This window comes from Triticum urartu, chromosome 4A, assembly GCF_056163025.1.
Source record: "Triticum urartu cultivar PI428250 chromosome 4A, HENAU_Tu73, whole genome shotgun sequence".
Lineage (NCBI taxonomy): Eukaryota > Viridiplantae > Streptophyta > Magnoliopsida > Poales > Poaceae > Triticum > Triticum urartu.
In genome coordinates, this window is record NC_141876.1 from 515,964,740 (window position 1) to 515,991,795 (window position 27,056).

Here is a 27,056-nt window from a genome sequence, read left to right on the forward strand (position 1 = left end):
CCGGTGGGTTTAAAACTCCCATCTTCGGATGAGGTGGCTTGCCCTGGGTCTAGGGACAGGGCAGGGATGGTGGTTGGTCTTTGGACGGTGCCCGATGATGAATCTGATGGGTTTCCTTCCAGGAGGTGAGGAGTAGTGGCCGAGGCCGTGAACCCTTCAAAGATCAAGTCTCCTCGGATATCAGCGACGTATTCACGCTCCCGAATCTGATCTGATGACCAGTGGCATAGCTATCAATCTGTTTGAGGTGACCAATCAAATTGGCCTGTAGAGTGAAGCCGCCAAACACGAAAAGCTGACCAGGGAGAAAAGCTTCCCCGGAGACAGCATCGTTGTTGTCGATCGAACGAGCCATCGAACCTTCTGTTGACGACACGGTGGAACTCTCAATGAAAGCACCAATGCCGGTGTCAAAACCGGCCGATCTCGGGTAGGGGTCCCGAACTGTGCGTCTGAGGATCGAGGGTAACAAGGGACACAGGGTACATGATGTTTACCCAGGTTCGGGCCCTCTTAATGGAGGAACAACCCTACGTCCTGCTTGATTGTATTTAATGAGTGTATGGGTTACAAGAGTCGATCTACCTCGAGATCGTAATGGCTAAACCCTAGATGTCTAGCCTATATGAATCTGATAGCCTCTACAGACTAACCCCTCCGGTTTATATAGACACCGGAAGGACCTAGGATTGTACAGAGTCGGTTTACAGAGGAAGGAAAATATACATCTGGATGCCAATCTTGTCATCCACGCAAAGGAGAGTCCTATCCGGACACGAGGGAATGCCTTCTACCTTGTATCTTCACGACCCATCGGTCTGGCCCATATCACACAACCCAGACACCCGAGGACCCCTTAATCCAGGACTCCCTCAGGAGGGGGTTGCGAAGGAGGGAGAGGGGCCAAAGAGGAGTGTGCTAGGGTTAGGTTTTTATTCAGGGAACAGTTAGCCGAGCTTTAGCGGGCTTCAGAGGGCTTCAACGGGCTTGCGAGGTTGTATCATCCCATCCAGGACAGTTTCTGAAAATGTCATGGGAAATCCGTCATGGATTAACAGGTTTCTTGTAGTGTGGTATTGATTTTCCGCGAAGTAAAAAACAAGCAAAAAACAACAATTGGCACTGGGCACTATGTCAATAGGTTAGTCCCAAAAAATGATATAAAGTTGCTATAAAATGATTGTAAAACATTCAAGAATGATAATATAATAGCATGGAACAATACAAAATTATAGATACGTTGGAGACGTATCAGCCACTTTCCATCATGTGTGGCCCTTGTGTGGTGATGTAGCGTTGAGGCTTTGCTCCAATGGTGTGGGCATACAGATGATGTGCCCAGTGCCCATAGGTGATTCCAGATTAGCAAATAATGGTGGTCACTCATGGCATCACCCTCTTCCCTTTGCTAATAGGTGAAGGACCGACAGGTGGAGGACTACTGATTCAGTCTAACATAAGATGATTTTGGCCTAGTTGGTGCACGATCGTGACAGGTACCAATGGTAGGCTATACCATCTATCTCCGATGGGCACCGAGATCGAGTACTATAAGAAGATCTACCATGAAGATGGTGACTGGAACATATTTCATCTCCATGAAGAAAATCTGCAGTCTGGCATCCACGACAAACTTTGCATCATCTATTTATTAAAGGCATTATTTTTGTGTTTATTTCTCGCCTTCGCAATCTAGACTTGACAATGCCCCGCGAGTTTGTAGTATTTCTTGAAAGTGTTTTCCCTAGAAAATTGACGATTTTGTTGTAGATATGATTGATTTTTCATTGGTTATTTCCATTTAGTTAGTAGATACATGATATAATCATTCTTATCTATAGACAAAACACAAATCGTTGGACATACACCAATGGACGATGAACGAACACGCAAAGTCACGCAACATGCAACACGATAGCTCCCAGTGTGGTGCACCTAGGTGATATCGTCAGTTTTCAGTCTAGTATAGCTTAAACAAACATGACCTTTTTAAAGAAAAAGGAAACTGTCGAAGCCAAAGTGAAACAGGCAATACAATTGCAGTTGTGTTGCACTACTATGTCATTGTTAAAAAGTAATATGTGGCAAGATTTTTTTCTGCGGGAAAATATGTGGCAAGATTTTAAAATGGAGTAAAATTCATTATCACAAATGTGAGAAATAGAGGTAGTAAGTGAAACTTACTCTAATTGAGTCACACATCGTCATAGTATTAGCTGCAAAAGACAATCAACAGGCAACTCATTGCACAACAATGTTTTATTATCTTCTCTATATGATGTGGGAGGTTGAAAATAAGTCACTTTCCTTACCATTGAACATGAGCCATAATTTATCATCATTCTTGTTAAAGCCGCCATGTAAATATGTTACAAAGTCACATGATGCCTGAAAAATTACAAGATATTACGCGAAGAGCAACTCATCGCACAAACAAAATTTTATTGTCTCCTCTAGACGACGTAGGAGAACCAGAAGAAGTCAACCTTCTCTGCTATTGGAGATGACCTAAAATTTGTCATCATTGGTAAAGTTTTCCATTTGTCGGTTATGACGCTACTTGATGATGTGACGTGGCAAAAGTGCAAGGACGATACCAACAACAACTCAATGCACGCTATCATGAAGGAGAAACCATATAAGCCAACCTTATCTACTTCCAGATATGACCTAAAATTTGTCATCATCGTTGATAAAGGTCTAATGTGTATATGTAATGATGCCACATGATAGTCGCAAGACGACATACCTAACTGAATTTAGGTGGTGGGAGAAGTCAAACCTTATTGGAAACATCGTAAAGCTTGCCATGTAGTAATTTACATGATGATGTGGAAAATAATAAGCAGGAACTAAGGACAGGCTTGTATGTTTTCAAACCAATGAGTTTACACGGGGTTACGGTGCCGCGTGAGCATGCCACAGTAGGAACTACCATGGCCAGGTCACAGATTGATCTTGTATGATTGCTCACCAGTCAGTCCCAACGCCCATAGGAGGTTGTTCCCCTTGATGCCACGGAGATGGCAGGGCTTTCCTCCATCGGAGGTGGTTTGAGCGATGGCTACTCTGCATCGTGTGTGGTCTTTGTGTGGCGATGTAGCGACGCGACTTTGCTCCAATGGTGTGACCATACAGATGATGTGCCCAGTGCCCAACGACACTACATTCCTGGTATCATGGAAGTTGATGAAAACTAAGGACTTTGACATAATCTGGTCGACCTAATGAGTACATGTCTGAATTATATGTTTATCAAGCTGTTATCTTGTCCTAACAAGTGAAGTTGACTTTTAGATTATAAAACATGGGGTAAAAACTGTTGGGGAACGTAGCAGAAATTCAAAATTTTCCTACGTGTCACCAAGATCTATCTATGGAGAAACTAGCAACGAAGGGAAGGAGAGTGCATCTACATACCCTTGTAGATCGTTATGCGGAAGCGTTCAAGAGAACGGGGTTGAAGGAGTCGTACTCATCGTGATCCAAATCACCGGAGATCCTAGTGCCGAACGGACGGCACCTCCGCGTTCAACACACGTACAGCCCGACGACGTCTCCCATGCCCTGATCCAGCAAGGAGAGAGGGAGAGGTTGAGGAAGACTCCATCCAGCAGCAGCACAACGGCGTGGTGATGGTGGAGGAGCGTGGTACTCCAGCAGGGCTTCACCAAGCACCGCAAGAGACGAGGAGGAGAGAGGGGTAGGGCTGCGCCAAGAAGAGATCAAATCGTCATGTGTTGGGCAGCCCCAAACCTCAACTATTTATAGGATGAGGGGAGGAGGGTGCGCCCCCTCTAGGGTTCCCACCCCTAGAGGGGCGGCAGCCCTAGATGGGTTTGAGGGGGCTGCCAAGAGGAGGAGAGAGGGAGGCGCACCACTAGGTGGGCCTTAGGCCCATCTGAGCCTAGGGTTTGCCCCCTTCCACTCTCCCTTGCGCCTTGGGCCTTGGTGGGGGGGCGCACCAGCCCACCTGGGGCTGGTCCCCTCCCACACTTGGCCCATGCAGCCCTTCGGGGCTGGTGGCCCCACTTGGTGGACCCCCGGGACCCTCCCGGTGGTCCCGGTACGTTACCGATAAAACCCGAAACTTTTCCGGTGAACAAAACATGACTTCCCATATATAAATCTTTACCTCCGGACCATTCCGGAACTCCTCGTGACGTCCGGGATCTCATCCAGGACTCCGAACAACATTCGGTAACCACATACAAACTTCCTTTTATAACCCTAGCGTCATCGAACCTTAAGTGTGTAGACCCTACGGGTTCGGGAACCATGCAGACATGACCGAGACGTCCTCCGGTCAATAACCAACAGCGGGATCTGGATACCCATGTTGGCTCCCACATGTTCCACGATGATCTCATCGGATGAACCACGATGTCAAGGACTTAATCAATCCCGTATACAATTCCCTTTGTCTAGCGGTACGATACTTGCCCGAGATTCGATCGTCGGTATCCAGATACCTTGTTCAATCTCGTTACCGGCAAGTCTCTTTAATCGTTCCGTAACACATCATCCCGTGATCAACTCCTTGGTCACATTGTGCACATTATGATGATGTCCTACCGAGTGGGCCCAGAGATACCTCTCCGTTTACACGGAGTGACAAATCCCAGTCTCGATTCGTGCCAACCCAACAGACACTTTTGGAGATACCTGTAGTGTACCTTTATAGCCACCCAGTTACGTTGTGACGTTTGGCACACCCAAAGCACTCCTACGGTATCCGGGAGTTGCACAATCTCATGGTCTAAGGAAATGATACTTGACATTAGAAAAGCTTTAGCATACGAACTACACGATCTTTGTGCTAGGCTTAGAATTGGGTCTTGTCCATCACATCATTCTCCCAATAATGTGATCCTGTTATCAACGACATCCAATGTCCATGGTCAGGAAATCGTAACCATCTATTGATCAACGAGCTAGTCAACTAGAGGCTTACTAGGGACATGGTGTTGTCTATGTATCCACACATGTATCTGAGTTTCCTATCAATACAATTCTAGCATGGATAATAAACGATTATCATGAACAAGGAAATATAATAATAATAATCAATTTATTATTGCCTCTAGGGCATATTTCCAACAGTCTCCCACTTGCACTAGAGTCAATAATCTAGTTCACATCGCTATGTGATTAACACTCACAGGTCACATCGCCATGTGACCAACATCCAAGAGTTTACTAGTGTCGCTAAACTAGTTCACATCATCATGTGATTAAGACTCAATGAGTTCTGGGTTTGATCATGTTTTGCTTGTGAGAGAGGTTTTAGTCAACGGGTCTGCAACATTCAGATCCATATGTACTTCGCAAATCTCTAGGTCATATTATAAATGTTGCTTCCACGCTCCACTTGGAGCTATTCCAAATGGTTGCTCCACTATACGTATCCGGTTTGCTACTCAGAGTCATTCGGATAGGTGTTAAAGCTTGCATCGATGTAACCCTTTACGCCGAACTCTTTATCACCTCCATAATCGAGAAACATGTCCTTATTACTCCAAGGACAATTTTGACCGCTATCTAGTGATCCACTCCTGGATCACCTTTGTACCCTCTTGCCAGACATGTGGCAAGGCACACATCAGGTGCGGTACTCAGCATGGCATACCGTATAGAGCCTATGACAAAAGCATAGGGGACGACCTTCGTCCTTCCTCTTTCTTCTGTCGTGGTCGAGCTTTAAGTCTTAACTTCATACCTTACAACTCAGGCAAGAACTCCTTCTTTGGCTGATCCATCTTGAACACCTTCAAGATCATGTCAAGGTATGTGCTCATTTGAAAGTACCATTAAGCGTTTTTGATCTATCCTTATAGATCTTGATGCTTAATGTTCAAGTAGCTTAATCCAGGTTTTCCATTGAAAAATACCTTTCAAATGACCCTATATGCTTTCCAGAAATTCTACGTCATTTCTGATCCACAATATGTCAACAACATATACTCATCAAAAATTCTATAGTGCTCCCACTCACTTCTTTGGAAATACAAGTTTCTCATAAACTTTGTATACACCCAAAATCTTTGATCATCTCATCAAAGCATACATTCCAACTCCGAGATGCTTACTCCAGTCCTTAGAAGGATTGCTGGAGCTTTGCATACTTATTAGCATCTTTCAGGATTGACAAAACCTTCCGGCTGTATCACATACAACCTTTCCTCAAGAAAATCATCGAGGAAACAATGTTTTGACATCCTATCTGCAAGATTTCATAAATAATGCAGTAATCGCTAATATAATTCCAACAGACTCTTAGCATCGCTACGAGTGAGAAAGTCTCATCATAGTCAACTCCTTGAACTTGTCGGAAAAAATCTTAATGACAAGTCGAGCTTTCTTAATGGTGATACTTACCATCATTGTCCGTCTTCCTTTTAAAATCCATCTGTACTCAATAGCCTTACGACCATCGAGCCGTTCTGCCAAAGTCTACACTTTGTTTTCATACATGGATCCTCTCTCGGATTTTATGGCCTCGAGCCATTTATCGGAATCCGGGCCCACCATCGCTTCTCCATGGCTCGTAGGTTCATTGTTGTCTAGCAACATGACTTCCAAGATAGGATTACGTACCACTCTGAAGTAGTACGCATCCTTGTCATCCCACGAGGTTTGGTAGTGACTTGATCTGAAGTTTCATGATCACTATCATAAGCTTCCACTTCAATTGGTGTAGGTGCCACAGGAACAACTCTCTGTGCCCTGCCATACACTAGTTGAAGAGACGGTTCAATAACCTCATCAAGTCTCCACCATCCTCCCACTCAATTCTTTCGAGAGAAACTTTTCCTTGAGAAAGGACTCGATTCTAGAAACAATCCCTTTATTGCTTTCGGATCTGAGACAGGAGGTATACCCAACTGTTTTGGGTGTCCTATGAAGATGCATTTATCCACTTTGGGTTCGAGCTTATCAGCCTGAAACTTTTTCACATAAGCGTCGCAGCCCCAAACTTTTAAGAAATGACATCTTAGGTTTCTCTAAACCATAGTTCATACGGTGTCATCTCATCGGAATTACGTGGTGCCCTATTTAAAGTGAATGTGGTTGTCTCTAATGCCTAACCCATAAACTATCGTGGTAATTCGATAAGAGACATCATGGTATGCATCATATCCAATAGGGTGCAGTTATGATGTTCGGACACACCATCACACTATGGTGTTCCAGGCTGTATTAGTTGTGAAACAATTTCCACAATGTCTTAATTTTGTGCCAAACTCGTAATTCAGATATTCATCTCTATGATCATATCATAGATATTTTATCCTCTTGTCACGACGATCTTTCAACTTCACCCTGAAATTACTTGAACCTTTCAATAATTCAGACTCGTGATTCATCAAGTAAATATACTCAACATCTACTCAAATCATCTGTGAAGTAAGAACATAACGATATCCACTACATGCCTCAGCACTCATTGGACTGCACACATCAAAATGTATTACTTCCAACAAGTTGCTTTCTAGTTCCATTTTACTGAAAACGAGGCTTTCAGTCATCTTGCCCATGTGGTATGATTTGCATGTCTCAAGTGATTCAAAATCAAGTGAGTCCAAACGGTCCATTTGCATGGAGTTTCTTCATGCATATACACCAATAGACATGGTTCGCATGTCTCAAACTTTTCAAAAACGAGTGAGCCCAAAGATCCATCAACATGGAGCTTCTTCATGCGTTTTATACCGATATGACTTACGTGGCAGTGCCACAAGTAGGTGGTACTATCATTACTATCTTTTGGCATGAACATGTGTATCACTACGATCGAGATTCAATAAACCATTCATTTTAGGTGTAAGACCATTGAAGGTATTATTCAAATAAACAGAGTAACCATTATTCTCCTTAAATGAATAACCGTATTGCGATAGACATAATCCAATCATGTCTATGCTCAACGCAAACACCAATCTCGATGGTAGAGGGAGCGTACGATATTTGATCAACCTTGGAAATACTTCCAACACATATCGTCATCTCACCTTTAGCTAGTCTCCGTTTATTCTGTAGCTTTTATTTCGAGTTACTAACACTTAGCAACCGAACCGGTATCTAATACCCTGGTGCTACTAGGAGTACTAGTAAAGTACACATTAACACAATGTATATCCAATATATTTCTATCGACTTTGCCAGCCTTCTCATCTACCAAGTATCTAGGGTAATTCTGCTCCAGTGGTTGTTCCCTTTATTACAGAAGCACTTAGTCTCGGGCTTGGGTTCAACTTTGGGTTTCTTCACTAGAACAGCAACTGATTTGTTGTTCCATGAAGTATCCCTTTCTTGCCCTTGCCCTTCTTGAAACTAGTGGTTTCACCAACCATCAACAATTGATGCTCCTTCTTGATTTCTACTTTTGTGGTGTCAAACATCGCGAATATCTCAAGGATCATCATATATGTCCCTGATACATTATAGTTCATCACGAAGCTCTAGCAGCTTGGTGGTAATGACTTCAGAGAAACATCAATATCTCATCTGGAAGATCAACTCCCACTCGATTCAAATGATTGTTGTACTCAGACAATCTGAGCACAAGCTCAACAATTGAGCTTTTCTCCCTTAGTTTGTGGGCTAAGAAAATCGTCGGAGGTCTTATACCTCTTGACGTGGGCACGAGCCTGAAATCCCAATTTCAGCCCTCGAAACATCTCATATGTTTCGCGATGTTTCAAAAAAGTTTTCGGTGCCTCAATTCTAAACCGTTTAACTGAACTATCACGTAGTTATCAAAATGTGTATGTCAGATGTTCGCAACATCCACAGACGACGTTCGAGGTTCAGCACACTGAGCGGTGCATTAAGGACATAAGCCTTCTATGAAGCAATGAGGGCAATCCTCAGTTTACAGACCTAGTCCGCATAATTGCTACTATCAACTTTCAACTAAATTTACTCTAGGAACATATCTAAACAGCAGAACTAAAGCGCGAGCTATGACATAATTTGCGAAGACCTTTTGACTATGTTCAGGATAATTAAGTTCATCTTATGAACTCCCACTCAGATAGACATCCCTCTAGTCATCTAAGTGATTACATGATCTGAGTCAACTAGGTCGTGTCCGATCATCACGTGAGACGGACTAGTCATCATCGGTGAACATCTTCATGTTGATCGTATCTACCATACGACTCATGCTCGACCTTTCGGTCTCTTGTGTTCCGAGGCCATGTCTGTACATGCTAGGCTCGTCAAGTCAACCTAAGTGTTTCGCGTGTGTAAATCTGTCTTACACCCGTTGTATGTGAACGTTAGAATCTATCACACCCGATCATCACGTGGTGCTTCGAAACAACGAACTGTCGCAACGGTGCACAGTTAGGGGGAACACCTTCTTGAAATTATTATGAGGGATCATCTTATTTACTACCATCGTTCTAAGTAAACAAGATGCAAAAACATGATAAACATCACATGCAATCAAATAATAGTGACATGATATGGCCAATATCATATAGCTCCTTTGATCTCCATCTTGGGGCTCCATGATCATCTTGTCACCGGCATGACACCATGATCTCCATCATCGCGTCTCCATGAAGTTGCTCGCCAACTATTACTTCTACTACTATGGCTACCGGTTAGCAATAAAGTAAAGTAATTACATGGCGTTGTTCAATGACACACAGGTCATACAATTAATAAAGACAACTCCTATGGCTCCTGCCGGTTGTCATACTCATCGACATGCAAGTCGTGATTCCTATTACAAGAACATGATCAATCTCATACATCACATATATCATTCATCACATTCTTCTTGGCCATATCACATCACATAGCATACCCTGCAAAAACAAGTTAGACGTCCTCTAATTGTTGTTTGCATATTTTACGTGGCTGCTATGGGTTTCTAGCAAGAACGTTTCTTACCTACGCAAAAACCACAACGTGATATGCCAATTGCTATTTACCCTTCATAAGGACCCTTTTCATCGAATCCGATCCGACTAAAGTGGGAGAGACAGACACCCGCTAGCCACCTTATGCAACTAGTGCATGTCAGTCGGTGGAACCAGTCTCACGTAAGAGTACGTGTAAGGTCGGTCCGGGCCGCTTCATCCCACAATGCTGCCGAATCAAGATTGGACTAGTAACGGTAAGCATATTGAACAAAATCAACGCCCACAACTACTTTGTGTTCTACTCGTGCATAGAATCTACGCAGTAGACCTAGCTCATGATGCCACTGTTGGGGAACGTAGCAGAAATTCAAAATTTTCCTACGTGTCACCAAGATCTATCTATGGAGAAACTAGCAACGAAGGGAAGGAGAGTGCATCTACATACCCTTGTAGATCGTTATGCGGAAGCGTTCAAGAGAACGGGGTTGAAGGAGTCGTACTCATCGTGATCCAAATCACCGGAGATCCTAGTGCCGAACGGACGGCACCTCCGCGTTCAACACACGTACAGCCCGACGACGTCTCCCATGCCCTGATCCAGCAAGGAGAGAGGGAGAGGTTGAGGAAGACTCCATCCAGCAGCAGCACAACGGCGTGGTGATGGTGGAGGAGCGTGGTACTCCAGCAGGGCTTCACCAAGCACCGCAAGAGACGAGGAGGAGAGAGGGGTAGGGCTGCGCCAAGAAGAGATCAAATCGTCATGTGTTGGGCAGCCCCAAACCTCAACTATTTATAGGAGGAGGGGAGGAGGGTGCGCCCCCTCTAGGGTTCCCACCCCTAGAGGGGCGGCAGCCCTAGATGGGTTTGAGGGGGCTGCCAAGAGGAGGAGAGAGGGAGGCGCACCACTAGGTGGGCCTTAGGCCCATCTGAGCCTAGGGTTTGCCCCCTTCCACTCTCCCTTGCGCCTTGGGCCTTGGTGGGGGGGCGCACCAGCCCACCTGGGGCTGGTCCCCTCCCACACTTGGCCCATGCAGCCCTTCGGGGCTGGTGGCCCCACTTGGTGGACCCCCGGGACCCTCCCGGTGGTCCCGGTACGTTACCGATAAAACCCGAAACTTTTCCGGTGACCAAAACATGACTTCCCATATATAAATCTTTACCTCCGGACCATTCCGGAACTCCTCATGACGTTCGGGATCTCATCCGGGACTCCGAACAACATTCGGTAACCACATACAAACTTCCTTTATAACCCTAGCGTCATCGAACCTTAAGTGTGTAGACCCTACGGGTTCGGGAACCATGCAGACATGACCGAGACGTCCTCCGGTCAATAACCAACAGCGGGATCTGGATACCCATGTTGGCTCCCACATGTTCCACGATGATCTCATCGGATGAACCACGATGTCAAGGACTTAATCAATCCCGTATACAATTCCCTTTGTCTAGCAGTACGATACTTTCCCGAGATTCGATCGTCGGTATCCAGATACCTTGTTCAATCTCGTTACCGGCAAGTCTCTTTACTTGTTCCGTAACACATCATCCCGTGATCAACTCCTTGGTCACATTGTGCACATTATGATGATGTCCTACTGAGTGGGCCCAGAGATACCTCTCCGTTTACACGGAGTGACAAATCCCAGTCTCGATTCGTGCCAACCCAACAGACACTTTCGGAGATACCTGTAGTGTACCTTTATAGCCACCCAGTTACGTTGTGACGTTTGGCACCCAAAGCACTCCTACGGTACCCGGGAGTTGCACAATCTCATGGTCTAAGGAAATGATACTTGACATTAGAAAAGCTTTAGCATACGAACTACACGATCTTTGTGCTGGGCTTAGAATTGGGTCTTGTCCATCACATCATTCTCCCAATGATGTGATCCCGTTATCAACGACATCCAATGTCCATGGTCAGGAAACCGTAACCATCTATTGATCAACGAGCTAGTCAACTAGAGGGTTACTAGGGACATGGTGTTGTCTATGTATCCACACATGTATCTGAGTTTCCTATCAATACAATTCTAGCATGGATAATAAACGATTATCATGAACAAGGAAATATAATAATAATAATCAATTTATTATTGCCTCTAGGGCATATTTCCAACAAAAACTATGCTATGTCATTTGTTAAAAGGTAACCCCTCCATTTCTTTTTAGTCTACATATAAAATTTATTTGAAGTCAAACCTCATAAAGTTTGACCATTTTTCATAGGAAAAAATATCAACATTCACAATATGAAATCAATATCATTAGGTGCATTATGAAATTAATTTTCATACTACATAATGTTAGTATTGTAAATGTTGATATTTTTTAATATAAGTTTGGTCAAACTTTGCGTAGTTTGACTTTAAACAAATCTTATACGGGGAGTAAAAAGAAACGAAGGGGGTAATATGTGGCAAGCTTTTCAAATGGAGTAACACTCGTTGTCACAAACGTCAGAACTAGAGGTAATAAGTGAAACTTACTCTAATTAAGTCACGCATCGTCATGGTATCAGCTGCAAGAGACGATCAACAAACAACTCATTATACACCAATGTTTTATTATCTTCTCTATATTATGTGGGAGGTTGAAAATAAGTCACACTCTTAACCATTGAACATGATCCAAAGTATATCATCATTCTTGTTAAAGTTTGTCATGTAAATAGGTCACAAAGTTGCATGATGATGTGCCCCTGAAAAATCACAAGATATGACATGAAGGGCAACTCATTGCACAAACAAAATTTCATTATCTCCTCTAGATGGGGTAGGAGGCCTAGAAGAAGTCAACCTTCCCTACTATTGGAGATGATCTAAAATTTGTCATAGTTGGTAAAGTTTTCCATTTGTCGGTTATGACGCTACCTGATGATGCGACACGAGAGAAATGCAAGGACGATACCAACGACAACTCATTGCACGCTAAAGTTTTATTGTCACGTAATAGAAACCACATAAGTCAACCTTATCTACTATCAGATATGACCTAATTTTTGTCATCATCGTTGATAAAGTCTAATATGTACATGTTATGACGTTACATGATGGTCGCAAGACGACATCAATGACAACTCATTGTACAACGTGTCCATTGCCTGGCTGACATTACGTGGTGGGAGAAGTCAAACCTTATTGGAAATGTCATAAAGCTTGTCATGTAGTAATTTACATGATGTTGTACAAGTTTGTATGTTTCCAAACCAACAAGTCTACGCGGGGGCTACCGTGCGGTGTGAGTGACCCCTGATAGGAACTACCATGGTCAGGTCACATTTCAAACATGAATGCTTGCCGACTCGGTCAGCCCCAACGCCCATCAGGGGGTTATTCCCCTTGCTGCCACAGAGATGACTCCATCGTGTGTGACCTTTGTGTGGCGATATAGCGACGAGGCTTTGATCCAATGGTGTGGCCATATAGATGATATGCCCAGTGCCCACACGTGATTCCAATGGTGTGGCCGTATAGGTGGAGAACTACTAATTTAGTTTGAATAGAAGATGATTTTGGCCTAGTCGGTGCATGATCGTGAGGGGTACCAATGGTAGACTACGCCATCTATCTCCGGAGGGCACCAGGATGGAGCAGCTATAAGAAGATCTATCATCAAGATGGCGACTGGAACATACTTCATCACGATGATGAAAATCTGCAATCCGGCATCCACAACAAGCTTTGCGCCGTCTATTTGTTCAAGGCATTATTTTTATGTTTATTTCCTGGACTTGATTGGATCAATCATTCATGATTAATTATTCAGGTCTACACAGTCCTGACTCAGCGACGCCAGGAGAGTGTGTAGTCTTTTGTTGAAGGCGTTTGCCGTGGAAGATTGGCAATTTAGTTGTAGATTAGTTGTAGTCTTTTGTTGAAGGCGTTTGCCGTGGTTGATGTGCCATTGTTGGCTATTTCCATTTAGTGATAGTACTCCCTCCGTTCTTAAATATTTGTTTTTATAGAGATTTCAACAAGTGACTACATATGGAGCGAAATGAGTGAATCTACACTCTAAAATATGTCTATATACATCCGTATGTGGTAACCATTTGAAATCTCTAGAAAAACAAATATTTAGGAACGGAGGGAGTAGATGATATAATCATGCTTATATCTATACCTACTATTAAAGGGAATAAGTATTCTTGGTTTGGTTCAGTTCAACTATTAAAGGGAATAGATATTCTTGGTTTGGTTCAGTCCTTTTCATTTCGATGGGCCTTTTATGGGCTTCATAGAGTCCGCGAAAAATAATTAGGTCAAAATAAATTAACATTATGGGAATTTAAACAGGACCTCCTGTCTGAATCTTCGATGAAACAACCTATGCGCCATTCACATTTACTAAATCCCAACTCGCTCTAAATATATGAGTGGCAGTCCTCGTGTTTAAGCGAATGAGCTAATTAAAGAAAGAATTGTGGACTTAAATAAAATATTTAAATGGATGTGGTTAATTAAAAAAAAGGACTATGAATAAACTGGTGGACTAATTAAAAGAAAGATTGTGGTCTTAATAAATAGAATTTTCAAATAGATGAGGCTAATTAAAGGAAGAACTTGAGGTAAAAAGGTAAGATAGTTAAAAAGAAGGCTATGCATGCTTCAGTGTGTTGGGGTATTAAATTAGAGAAGGAAGGATTTGATTCCCGACTAAAACGGGTGAGGACGTCACGGTAACTAAAGGAAGGATTATACTTAGATGGAATCAGTGGGAGATTATGCCCAACAAAGAAAATATGAACACGGCTAAATTGCATCGTATTTTTTATGTTCATTTTGTAGAAGGAGCGTTTTTTCATAGTGAATCCGGTGCTGTGGGACATTATACTTGCACAAAACATTAATTTTTCCCGTTGCAACGCACGGGCGTATGTGCTAGTATAGATTAACACAAATCGTTGGACATACACCAGCGCACGGTGAAGGAGCATGCAAAGTCACGCGGCAGCACGACAGCTGCACAGTGGAGTACCCAGGCCAGGCGATCCCGTCAGTTTCCAGTACTCTATAGTCTAGCTTAAACAAACAGGACCGTCTCTCAAAGAAAAAGGAATCTGCCGAAGCCAAAGCGAAACCGGCGATACAATTTGCAGTTGCGTCGCGCTGCGCATTCGCACCCCGTCGCCTTCCGTTCCCTCCCCCACCCGCGTGCGTGCGTGTCCCTCAATCATAGCAGCCAGCCGCGCCGCGCCGCGCCCGTGTCCGTTTCCTCTCCCCCGCCCGCCCGCCGGCCCGCCGGCCCCGCCGTCCCTTCTCCCCCCACCCCCCACCCCCCTCCGCCGATGCGGCCCACCCCCGAACCCTAGCCGGATCCCAATGGCGACCCCGCGCTCCGGGGCCGCGCCGCCGGTCACCGGCGACCGCTACCTCGACCTGCTCGTCCGCTTCGTGGCCAGCCACGCGGGCGAGCTGCTCGACGGCTCCTTCACCCTGCGCCTCCACCCCGTCGGCCTCCACTACGTCGCCTCCCGCCTCGAGGCGCTGCGCGAGCTGGAGGCCGTCGGCGCGGGGGCGCCCGTCGACTACCTCCGCGCCTACGTCGCCGACCTCGGGGACCACCGCGCGCTCGAGCAGCTCCGCCGGATCCTCCGCCTCCTCACCTCGCTCAAGGTCGTCGCCGCGGGGCCGGGGCGCGACCCGGCGCCGCTCTCGCTCCTGCCGTTCGCGCGCCTCCGCGTGCTCGAGCTGCGGGGCTGCGACCTCTCCACCTCCGCCGCCAGGGGACTGCTCGACCTCCGCCACACGCTCGAGAGGCTCGTCTGCCACAACTCCACGGTGCGATTCTGTCATGTTTCCCCGTAATTCTGGCCATATACAGCTAACGTAATTTGTTGCTGGTGACAATTCAGCTAATTATGACCCCCTACTAAACTATGAGTCTATGAGCTAAGCTGAGCTGTGAATCATGATTATTGTTCGCTGTTTGGTTCATCTACAGCCAGCAAAGGGGGGTTTAGTTTCAGCCCACTTGCTGCAGTAGTTTGGTATGGTCCATAGTTAATACTATGTTCCTAGGATCCAATCTGGTCCGCTGCATGCATTAATTATGTTCTATTTACTCATTAGGTTCCTGACAATATTTTTGGTGGTATGCTGTTCTCGTAGTGTTAAGATGCCTTTCTAGTGTGAAACTTCTGTGTTTACTGATGTTTACAGTCTTTTTGGTGGGGTTTAATGGAATCTTGTTGGTTATATTTAGATTTCACTGAGTATTGCTCTTGCAACTTCGATGCAAATTTACCAATTTAGTCTGCGCCATTTATCTTGTCTGAAGTAGACCAACTGTGGCATCTTGCAATGTTGCTGTAACGCAATTGTTGTAGCACATGATCAACATCACCATAGTGCTATCTAATGGTTATGTCTTTCGCACATGCTGCATTTATCCCCTGATATAATTAGTCATTCCGTGAGATTAAAAAGATGCCCAGCCATGTGGATTCCTGATAGATTGTCATGTCTGTACTTGTATGCAGCTGGAAATGTTGCTTTATGCACCTCATGTACTTTGTTTTCCAAATTCTGACGGAAACTCTTATGGACATTATCGCTCCCTCTGAGCTAGAACCTTAGATGTTTGGTGGATTAATAGTGATATCTGGAACTAATAAAGATTTAATGTGGCACCTGCTATTCTATTTTAAACATAGTTCTTTTGTTGGCCCATGGACTACTTAATTATAAGTACACCAGATTTACCTTACTCCCATGTGCTTGCATTGCCAATCATGACATGTCATCCGGCATCTGTTATTCTGTTTTAAATAATGTTCTTTGTTGGCCGATGGACGGCAGAATTATTATTGAGGGTTGTAGCTTGAGAACTTCGGTATTGGTTCCTGATGTGATGGCCGCAGGTTGATCGGGTGTGCTACATCTTCTCTCTATTCGTATCATGGCATGCAACCAAAAGCTCAGCTAGCAGCAAAAAGTGATGCATATGTCTTTGTATTCATTGAGCAGTTATTGAAATTTATGCTTCCTTTCCAAGCACTTGTACGAAATATTGCGATGTTACCAGATTCATAACAGTTAATTTTTGTGCTACCGCAGGATGCTCTTAGGCATATATTTGTGAGTAGAGTGATGGATATCAAGGACTCTCCTGCATGGATTCGGCTTTCGTATGTCTCTTGTGCTTCTAATGATCTTGTACTCATGGACGAATCATTGCAATTGTTACCTGCGGTTGAAACCCTTGATCTTAGTCGGAACCGATTTGCAAAGGTGGATAATCTGCGGAAATGTACAAAGTTGCGAAATCTGGACCTTGGATTTAATCATTTGCGCTCTATATCATCCTTGAGTGAGGTTTAACTTCCTTCACAGTTCAGTTTAAAATAGTAAACAAGCTTCTTGACATTACTTTTGTTGTCTGATTACATGTTACCTTTGTGCAGGTTTTCAGTCGGATTGGTAAACTAGTACTTAGAAACAATGCTTTAACTACTATACATGGGATTGAAAATCTCACGTCGCTTGTGGGCCTTGATCTTTCTTACAACATCATATCAAATTTCTCAGAGTTGGAAATTCTTGGCAGCTTTTCTTTGCTACAGAACGTATGGTTGGAAGGCAATCCAATCTGCTGTGCTCGTTGGTATCGAGCACGTGTTTTTAGTTTTTTCCATAATTCAGAAAATGTAAGTGCTTTAGCTCAAGCATGTTAAACTATTTTGGTTGTCCATAGTCTTGTTTATTATAAGTCTCTTCCACAGTATTGGAGTAACATGAATATTCTGTTCCATGATTTTTCTGCCTCAGTTAAAGTTAGATGATAAAGGCATGAACACACAAGAATACTGGGAAAAGCAAGTATTGTTTGGAAGCAGACAAAAACAACCTGCTGGCTATGGATTTTATTTCCCTGCAAAAGATGATCATGAGGATGAATACACTTCAAATTCCATGATGGTATGCATCTCTTTTACCGACTGCTAATAGTCTGATCTATTATATATCAGCATGTCACACCAATTATAAGCTTCCTCAGTTAACACTTTTGATTTTATTATTCCCTGGAGGATAGGTAAGTCAATGCATCTGCTTAGTGAATTGGTATTAGGCTTCATTTCCCCCCTTGGATATACATTATTTTCATGTGTGATGCAGGAGCATTATTTCTGTATGTTGTCAGGATTCCTTTTTTTGCTTGGTTCAGCCTAGGTGCTCCCATATATGACATCTTAGTTTCTATAAATGCACTATAAAACCATCAATATATCTTAGCAAAACTGAAATAATTTTACAGAAGTTTGGCATCCTACAGTTGTATCCTGAACGCGGCTGAATGTGACCGTGTATGACTATTTTAATGACATTCTGCTTTCCACTTATATTAGAAAAAGATTTCCCGACTTGCCTGTATTCTGGAGGAAGAGAGAAGTCCTTGTGATGAAGGTGTGGACCAGCAGTCCAGCCCCCGTGATAGTGCTAGTTCTAAGAAGGATGAAGTTGCCGTTGCTGATAATGACGTAAAAATTACTTCTTTGATAAGCACAGCAGAGTTGATGAAGAAAGAAAGATCGACTGACTGGCTGCGTGAATTTAAGGAGTGGATGGATGAAAATACAGAGAGCACAGATGGTGACAGCCTTTATGTTGATTTCACTAACAGAAATGGAAGTCAGAACAAACAAAACAGAAGAGAAAAATTGAACATAGAGAGCTCCAAGAGCGTCACAGACCTGGCAAAGACATCAGAAGGTGGAAGCAGCTCAAACCTTTTGGAGTCTAAATTGTCTTCCACAGATGATGCATGCAATGGCGCTAATGGCTTCACTGCAGGATCCTTGAACGAAGTGAATGCTGACCAAACTCATGTAAGGGTACACTTGAATTCTGCCGTACAGCTTCCTCCACTAGAATTTGTGGGCACTTCACATCCAGATTCTTTTTCTGATGTGGAAGGTGGTGCAATTTTTTTGCATACGAACGGAACACCCTCTAACGCAACAAGCAAGTTGATAGAACCAAGTCCATCCTTTGCATACCCTAGTCCACAGTCACCCCCACAATACAAGGAAGACATCCTACGTCGAAGACTTTTTCTGGAGGAAGAATTTTTGCAGAGTTCAGGAGATTTCCAATGTGTTGGTTCTCTTGGTAGTGGTAGCAGCTGCAGTGATGACTCTTCAGGTGATTTATGTTCGTGCAATTCAGAAGATGATTGCGTAGCAATTCAGACAAAAAGGGAACTAGCCCTGAATGGTCAGATTGCTTCATTTCCTTATGCAGATATTGATCATGAGGAAATGGATGGGATGGAGTTTTTCTCACAAGAGGAAAAATTGTCTGACTGTTCGGCAGAAGATGACCCAACTTTTACAGATGCCATAGAGTTTGGTATTAAGGAGCCAGATGAAAGTAACCAGAGGAATGGACATCTAGATCAAGATTCAGGTGGCCATCTGATTAGACAAAATGGCAAGCAAAAGGTTAAGAGGAAGATATTTCCTATTTTTAAGAACCGTAATGGCACTAAACTAGAATTTCCAGAGGCTAATGAAGATAAGTTGGATGAGGGGGTTTCAGTGGGTGCAAATGGTCATCTGAGCTACGATCTAAGCGGAAGTACTATTTGCAAGGATCAAAGCTCAAAAAAACACTATTCAAGTATCTTGCACAAGAATAACTTGTCGATTGATGCCAATTCAGTTACTTGCAACACTGATAGGGATAAGTACAAGCTTATAGAGGATTTCTTCAATTTGGAAGTTGCTAATGTTGAAGAGTCCGAAATATGTGAACAAGGAGCTCGTTGTGGATACATATTTCAAGATGGAAGCGATTTAATTCAAAGGTTAGAGTTGTTTTACCTATATTTGACATGTGTAGAGAGTAGAGACTAGAAATTGATGATGAACAGCTATTGAATCTGAATGAACGAGTCGCTGACTATCGAAGTACATTTTGTAGAACCAAAGATTATCAGTACAAGTACGTATTACTTCTTTTTCTGTAAGTTCGCAAATTAAGGACTAGCTGCAGCATATCAGACTAATATGGTTACTTATTTGCCTCTGCTTTTATAGTTTGTTTTTCAAACTAAACACCATGCAGCACAACAAAACATGCACTGACGGTTAAAGTTAGCAGAATAGAACTGCCTTAACCTGTTAGTCAGGTAATTGCTGACCATTAGTGCTTTGGAGTAGCGAATGCAATTATATTCAAAATCATAACTATATCTATTACATTTTTTATTCATGTGCTTTCTTAGAGAAAATTGAAGCTCAAGATTTTTCTAATTGATGATGAATGTATTCAAAGTATATGAAAACACCATGGTCATGCAACACATGACAGGGCTGTATGTGTTGGGTCTACTTAATTTTCGTTACTTTAATCAAGTAACAATTTGACATGTTAGAGACGGTATGCAGGAGTCCATGATTTGTACCCGTAGGCGAATGATGAGAGACTGTCGAGGCCTTGTGCAGTATGGGGGTCTACAAACCAACTTTTTTAGGCCAAACTTCTAATGAAATTGAATCCAAGATATGGGGACCTGAATCCTTGGCTCCACCACCGTCTTCACCGATGTTGATGGCATTTGCATAGAACATAAAATGCGTAAATGTCCAGTAATATATCTCATGATTCAGACTTCAAAGTACTTAAATGCACAATAAGTAGTTATCAATAAGAGCCCTTTGAACAGGACATTTTGTTGGATTTTTTAATTCTAAGTACCTTCTTGTATAGCATTTAATCCTCAACCATTCCCAGTAAATGCTCTCTTAACTTCTGTTGAACTTAACAGCAGTTCTGAAAGCCTGTCTGCATGCGATATTTTTTTAGGTACTGTACCTGACTAGTGTATTGTTACTTATTGTAGAGAAGTAGCCTTGTTGAGAAGTTCTCAGAATAAATTGTATGTTCTGCTAGTTGATATGGAGCAAGATGAACAAGGTTAGTTTTCTACACATTGTTTTCTTTTCTTCCAAAGCCTTTCTCTTGGTTCTCTTTTGTCTCTGTTAGACAGTTATAAGACTATCGCAACTGGAATTTTACATTTTTATTGTTGTACGGAAATTTATTTTCTCATGTTTCTATTCTAAAACTGTATTAATAGTTCTTACACACTGATTAATTTACAGAAATTATGCCAAGAGTTTTGGGGTGCTATAGGCTTGAAGATCTGGAAAAAGTTTTGACTGGGCTGGGTCTACAAGCACTAAGGTCTATTAGCATATCAATCATAAGTGGGTTTTTTTTTGGCTTATCTGAGGCTTACTTTTGTTTTGTCGTATCGCAGGGTACACATGGCAGATCATACAGCTCATCTATTCTTGACACGTACTTCCAAGGAAGCGCAAGATGTACTTTGGCTCTTGAATCTGTTCAGCTTTCCACAGTTAACCAGCGGGGTATCTTTGCAAAGGTTTGTCTATTTAGCTTTATGTTTTCTCCGTGAGCAAAGGCCTTCTCTTTTAGATAAACAAAGAAAGGATTTTGTGTGTGTTTATTGTGCCTTCTATTTCATTTTCTGATTACACTCTCTCCTATAATTTAAATCGCAGTTGGGAGAAGATCCAAGTTAAATTGCTCGAGAAATGTATATGTGCAAGTTTGAAGATGGGGATATTTCTCTACTCCATGTTGATGTTTTGGAAGAATGATGCTGAAGGTACTGTTCTTTGAGTGGTGAAAATAACCCCTATTTGTCTATGGGATCTAGACTAAAACTTTCTTCACCTTTTGAGTTCTTATGATGTTACTTACTTGGCTGAGTCTTGGCTTTCTCCCTTAAAGCCTGACAAAGTAGAGTAGGATTGATACACATCTTATCCTTGCGAAAGAAAACATGTTGTTTTTTATCATCTGTATTATGGTAAGTTGAGTAACACTATTTAAGCCATTTTGTTTCTAAATGAATATTTTTTATGCTTACTGTCCAAAATCTCGTTTGGACATATGATAACTAGAGCAATGAGCCCACAAGCTTTATCCTGGGCAATCATTATGATATTTTGTCCAGAATGCACACAATTTCTTGCTCAGTATCAATGATTCAACATCGAAGTGTTAAACTTTGTTCTGTAGCATCATCTCTAGTTCGAGTACAGTGCACTCAGTCCTATGGTGAGAGAGCTGGGGATTAATCGATCAAAGACTCAAGCCCATCATGACACAACATGCTGCCATTGAGCTGAAGTCGTCATGATGATTACTTGAACTTTGGCATATGCATATGTTATGTTAGTTTGCAAGGTAGATAACTACATAGTATGTCTGCTGGGTGGTCATGTAATTTGATCTTTAAGAAACCTAAGGGTACCTTGTTTAATTCTTCATGGTTAGATGTTTGCAAGGCAATTTCCATTTTTCATCCCCAATTCTTTACATGAATATTTAGATGTTTACCCATTTTTTCAATTTCAGCACCCAGGTGCATAAATTCCTTCTGGCTTTAATTGGGTCCATTTTGTTAAATCCTGTAAACGATCTGATAGTGACATGCATCATCACCAAATATTGACGATGCCACATCTGGCATGACATGGCATATGGTAGTTCTTTTACTTAGAAATTGCTGAATTAATGTCCATTTCTGTTTTGCAGAGGAATCCCTGGTTATTCGATCCCTTGTTGTTACTGAAGGATCAATATGTGTGTGCATTGAGAACCTACATCAGTTTGGTTGCTTTCCTGATGATTCACACCCTCCATATTTCTCTCTCGATGAATGCTGTTCTATCAACAGTATTAAGGAAGTGGTAAGTTGTGTTTGACCTCTAAGATTTCCAATTTATCTAGGTTACTTTGCATTGCAACAATGTTCTTTTCATAAAATAGTTCGCTCTGAGATAGTTCCCTTGCCCATAAGGGGATATTTGTTATATTCTTGTCAATTGTGGAATATGCATAAGTGTGGCTCTGTGTATTCTCGCACACAGGTCTGATCCTTGTCTCTAAACTTGTATTTTTATTGTACAGAGTACTTATCATCTTATTGTTCTTATACTCGATATTTCTAAAGGGCAATCCCCTCTTATTTTACTGAGCTGTGATTTAAAACGAGCTAAATATATTGCTTCATCATACTAAAAGAGTTGATATCGTTTTGTTGACAATTTCTAAATTTTCCTACTGCATTTCCTATACTTAGGTTGTGGATCAGCACGACAAGGAATGCTTGACATTAATCTTGCACAAACACATAAACGAAGGAAGATTTAACAGCAGCACTGGAAATTCGCAGAACAAGCAAGCAGATGAAAATTACACAGTACATACATGGAAACTGAGGTGGTTTTCTGAAGAAACTCTTTTGAAGTTCATTTCTGTACTTAAGGCTCTTTACTCTGGAGCAGTTTCTTCGCCGTTACCTGTAAAGTGTATATCCTGATGTGTTAGTTCTTGTAGTCATGTAGTGATTTCATTCATTTGTTTGGGGGTTGTATTTAGCTGTTAATCTGTACAGTTTGTCCATTAGCTCTCTAGGTTGTGCTTCCTTTATTCTTTTGATTTATCAAAAAATTCCTCGCATTAAAGCTGTACAGAACAGAGGTAAACTGAGTGAATGAGTGTAAATGCAATTTTGGCAGCTGTTTCAAACAATTTGTTCCGCGAAACTGCTCCACAGAAGACAAGTGCAGCCAATTTCGCACGACCATGGAATCGAGCGGTTGTTGCCCTTTTAGTTGACTGCATGTGCGGCTGGATTTACGCTGTCGTGCCGCCAGATCAGCTAAAACCATTGCAGTTTTAGTTTCTCATTCAATTTTTTGGCTCAAATGCAATGTTTATTTTTTTTATTAAATCATATATGCACCTTGGTTTTAAAAACTTATTTGGCTAAAGACAATATATTTGGGAGATGTTGGTGGTTTAGTTGGCTCAATAAAAAATTGGTTAAAATTCAAAACATTTCAAGCATACATGTACCTACTATTAATTTGGATTTTTTTCTACTCTTTTTGACCACTACTTTGGGAGATATAGGTAGCTTCGGTTGGCCAACTAGTGTGGCTTACTTTTTTCTGTCACGTGTGCACTTAAAACCGGACAACTCATCAGGAATTGTATCAACGGTGTCAAATGACGGATTAGAGCTAGCTCAACAGATTACATTTTGTGCAACCCAAATAGTAGGCGTTATGTGAAAAATCAGCCTCGATAGTTGGTGGTTTGTGCGAAAATCTTCTTCTGCGTGCGGGCTCAAATGCATCAATGATGAACAGTATAATTAAAAAAATAGTACAAAATCTGAAATTATTTGGCAACAAACACTGACAAATTATCTACACACATGCAGATTTCCATGATGAAAAAACATCCCTAATGTTCTGGGGAAAAATCATGATCCAAATTGCTTTTAAAAGTAGTCTTTTTGGAGCATCATTTTTTTGCCCTGAGCATGTAGACATTTCGTCAATGTTTGTTGTCAAAATGTGTTTTTTTACTGTTTTTAGAGCTTAGTGTTCATGAGAGAGAATTTCAGCTCACGACTAGAAACTCCATGTCCATGGTTTGTTAATTTTCATTTTTGTTGCTATTATAGTGATGAGAAATGCATGGATGAACCCGGATATATATGAACCCATTTTGGAAAACACATTTTGCAATGTCAAAAAAATCTGAAAAAAGATACGCGCGGACATCTCCATATTCTATGTGTGTGCAGAAAGTTTCACAGAAAAATAACTTTTTTTTAGCCTGTGCAAAAAAGATAAAATCTTGTGCCGTGAAACGCTATTTAGAAGCAGTAAAATTTGTCTTTTTTACTGAGACAAAACAAAAATATTTTTTTACATAAAACTTTGTGCCGTGGACATACCTTTGCCAACATGTATGCATAATTTTTTTTAAGAATTTTTGAACATTACAAAACGCGTAAAAAGTACATTTTTAAAAAGCGGGTGCAGATGCCCCCGTCTGCAAATCGTCCACTCTCGTATAGTGATTCCTTTCTTTCTTTGAGGGTTTTAACAATTTAGCTGTTATTTTATACTAAAACTAGTATAAAGTCGAGTCACTTATTTTAAAATAGGGGAGTAATACTATGTTCATTATAGTACCTCTCTTATTGCATGCTTACTTTCTTATTCTTTCGAGTTATCAGATTTACTCTCCTCATTTTTTTTCCTGACATTTTCTTCGTTCATGACAGTTTTCTCAACTTATAGTTGTACCGGCAGAGGTGTCTGAGTGTAAAAGATATTACACTACTAGAAGAAGGGCTATAGCCAATATGAACATTAATGGTGCACCATGTATATGGTGCGTCACTGCTATATAGCAGTAGCACATTAGATACAGGTGCGCCATTAGTGTCCTCATTACTAATGGCGCACCACACACGATGCGCCATTATTAGCAAATTTTATTTTTTTATTTTTTTAAAACTATTAATGGCGCACCAGCGCACAGTGCGCCATTAATAGTTTTAACTAGTAATGGTGCATCACACACACGGTGGGCCACTACTAAATTTTTTTCTTTCCAAAACTAGTAATGACGCATCAGGGTACAGTGCGCCATTACTAGTTCAAACTAGTAATGGCGCATCACAACCAAGGTGCGCCACTACTAACAATTTTTTTTTGTTTTGCAAAACTAGTAATGATATTTCTTCTGTTCTAGTCCTCATGAATATTTATTTATGTGTTTATTCTGGTATTGAATTTCTAACTCACAAAAAATATTAAATTTGTTAATATTTTTTGAACTCATGAATATTTTTAAATTTCATTGGCACCTTTTGAATTCATGAATATTTTTTCAAATTTGATGATATTTTTTCACATTCATAAATGTTTTACCAATTCACAAATGAATGCAACTAAAAATCCAAAAAAATTGATGATATTTGCAAATAACAAATTTGATGATATTTTAAAATACCAAATTTGGTGATATTTTTTCATATTCATAAATATTTTTAAATAACAAATTTGATGATATTTTTTCACATTCATAAATGTTTTTAAATTTGATCGTCATTTTCTAAAAAAATATTAGATGCAACTAAAAATCCAAAAAAAAGTTAGTAATGGCGCACCAGGGGAAGGTGTGCCATTCCTATCAAAGTACTTATGGCGCACCCCTAGGAGGTGCGCCATTACTAACCTTCCCCCCTGGCTAACTCTCCCTCTCGCCAGATCGATCCCCCTCCTCCCCCTCGCCCGCTCTCGCTCTCCACCGCCGCCGAGCAAACCCCCCGCGCCCGCTCTCCACCGCCGCCGCCGACCCCCGCGCCCGCTCCGCCCCCGGAGTCGCCGCTGGAGCACTATGAGGAGGAGTCCTTCTTCTTCCTCCAGTCGTCGCCATCTCGCGGTCGCCACCGTCTCTCCGGTCCACCCCGGCCTTCACCGAGCCTGCCACGATCTCCGCGGTGAGTCCCTCAGCCGTTCCTCCCTTTGATCCGCCTCCATAGGCCGCCGTAAGCCGCCGCCGTCGACCTCGCGCTCACCCCACAGCCGGCCCATGCCCCCGGGCTCCTCTGCCGTGCCCCGGTGCACGCCCTCCCCGCTGCTCCTGCCCTTGGGCACGCATCCTCCTGTGCGCCCCTGGCCATCCCTCGCCCGTGCTCGTCCGCCCGTTGCCGCTCGTGCGTGCCCGTGCTGACTGTTGTCGCGCCGCCCCCGCTGCTGCTGTTGCTCTACTGACTGCACTACTGCTGCTGTTGATGTTCGCTGCTTGGCCGCTGCTTGCTGCTGCCTTGGCGTTGCTCTTTCCCGCTGTTGATGCTGCTCTCTGCTGCCGCCACACTACTGCTTTGCATGTTGCTTGCTAGTTGCCCTTCCAACCCGATTCCATTCCATCTGGTTAAGCCGCTGTGCTGCTGATGCTCGATTGATTGAAGTCCCCTGTCTGCATCCTCCCTTGTTAATGATCCGGAGGGATTTGGTGCCATTTCCATGGGTAATAATCACTTTTTGATCGAGTTAAGAATCGTCGGCTGGCCCTGTCATGTTCTTCCACCCCCGGGAACACAACACTCATCTTTTTTATCAGTTTCTTTTTGTTTGCACCGTTCAGGCCCACTCCTTTGTACCCAAAGGTCCACTGCTTTTTCATATTAGCAAACACCTGTAAGTATGTGCCTGGTTACAGTTTAATCTAATCATCGTTGCCCACCAATGCATGATATGGGCATCTCACCACCACCACAAGAGAACACTAGGATTATCGCATTCGGTTTTAGCCATTTTAGCTA

At 42.4% G+C, this 27,056-nt stretch overlaps 1 protein-coding gene across 2 annotated transcripts; it reads left to right on the forward strand.

Annotated features, from left to right (window-relative positions):
* Positions 1-14,977: 14,977 nt before the first annotated feature.
* On the forward strand, positions 14,978-23,455 carry LOC125552463 (uncharacterized). 2 transcript variants are annotated; one of them, XM_048716023.2, is made up of 12 exons: positions 15,526-15,664; positions 16,943-17,013; positions 17,117-17,200; positions 17,290-17,532; positions 17,654-17,803; positions 18,232-19,691; positions 20,730-20,803; positions 20,992-21,073; positions 21,150-21,275; positions 21,415-21,521; positions 22,457-22,611; positions 23,004-23,455. In XM_048716023.2, exons 2-12 carry the CDS (start codon positions 16,999-17,001, stop codon positions 23,241-23,243), a joined length of 2,736 nt encoding a protein of 911 aa, XP_048571980.1. In that variant the 5' UTR covers positions 15,526-15,664; positions 16,943-16,998; the 3' UTR covers positions 23,244-23,455. The 2 variants fall into 2 exon arrangements, with proteins under 2 accessions (XP_048571979.1, XP_048571980.1); XM_048716022.2 differs by having other exon boundaries at positions 14,978-15,664; positions 16,943-17,200.
* Positions 23,456-27,056: the final 3,601 nt, after the last annotated feature.

Coding starts and splice junctions, on each gene's coding strand:
- LOC125552463 (XM_048716022.2), top strand. CDS start 15,206: ATGGCGACCCCGCGCTCCGGGGCCGCGCCGCCGGTCACCGGCGACCGC. Junction 17,804..18,231: donor ACACTTCAAATTCCATGATG/GTATGCATCTCT, acceptor CACTTATATTAG/AAAAAGATTTCCCGACTTGC. Junction 21,276..21,414: donor AGCGGGGTATCTTTGCAAAG/GTTTGTCTATTT, acceptor TTTAAATCGCAG/TTGGGAGAAGATCCAAGTTA.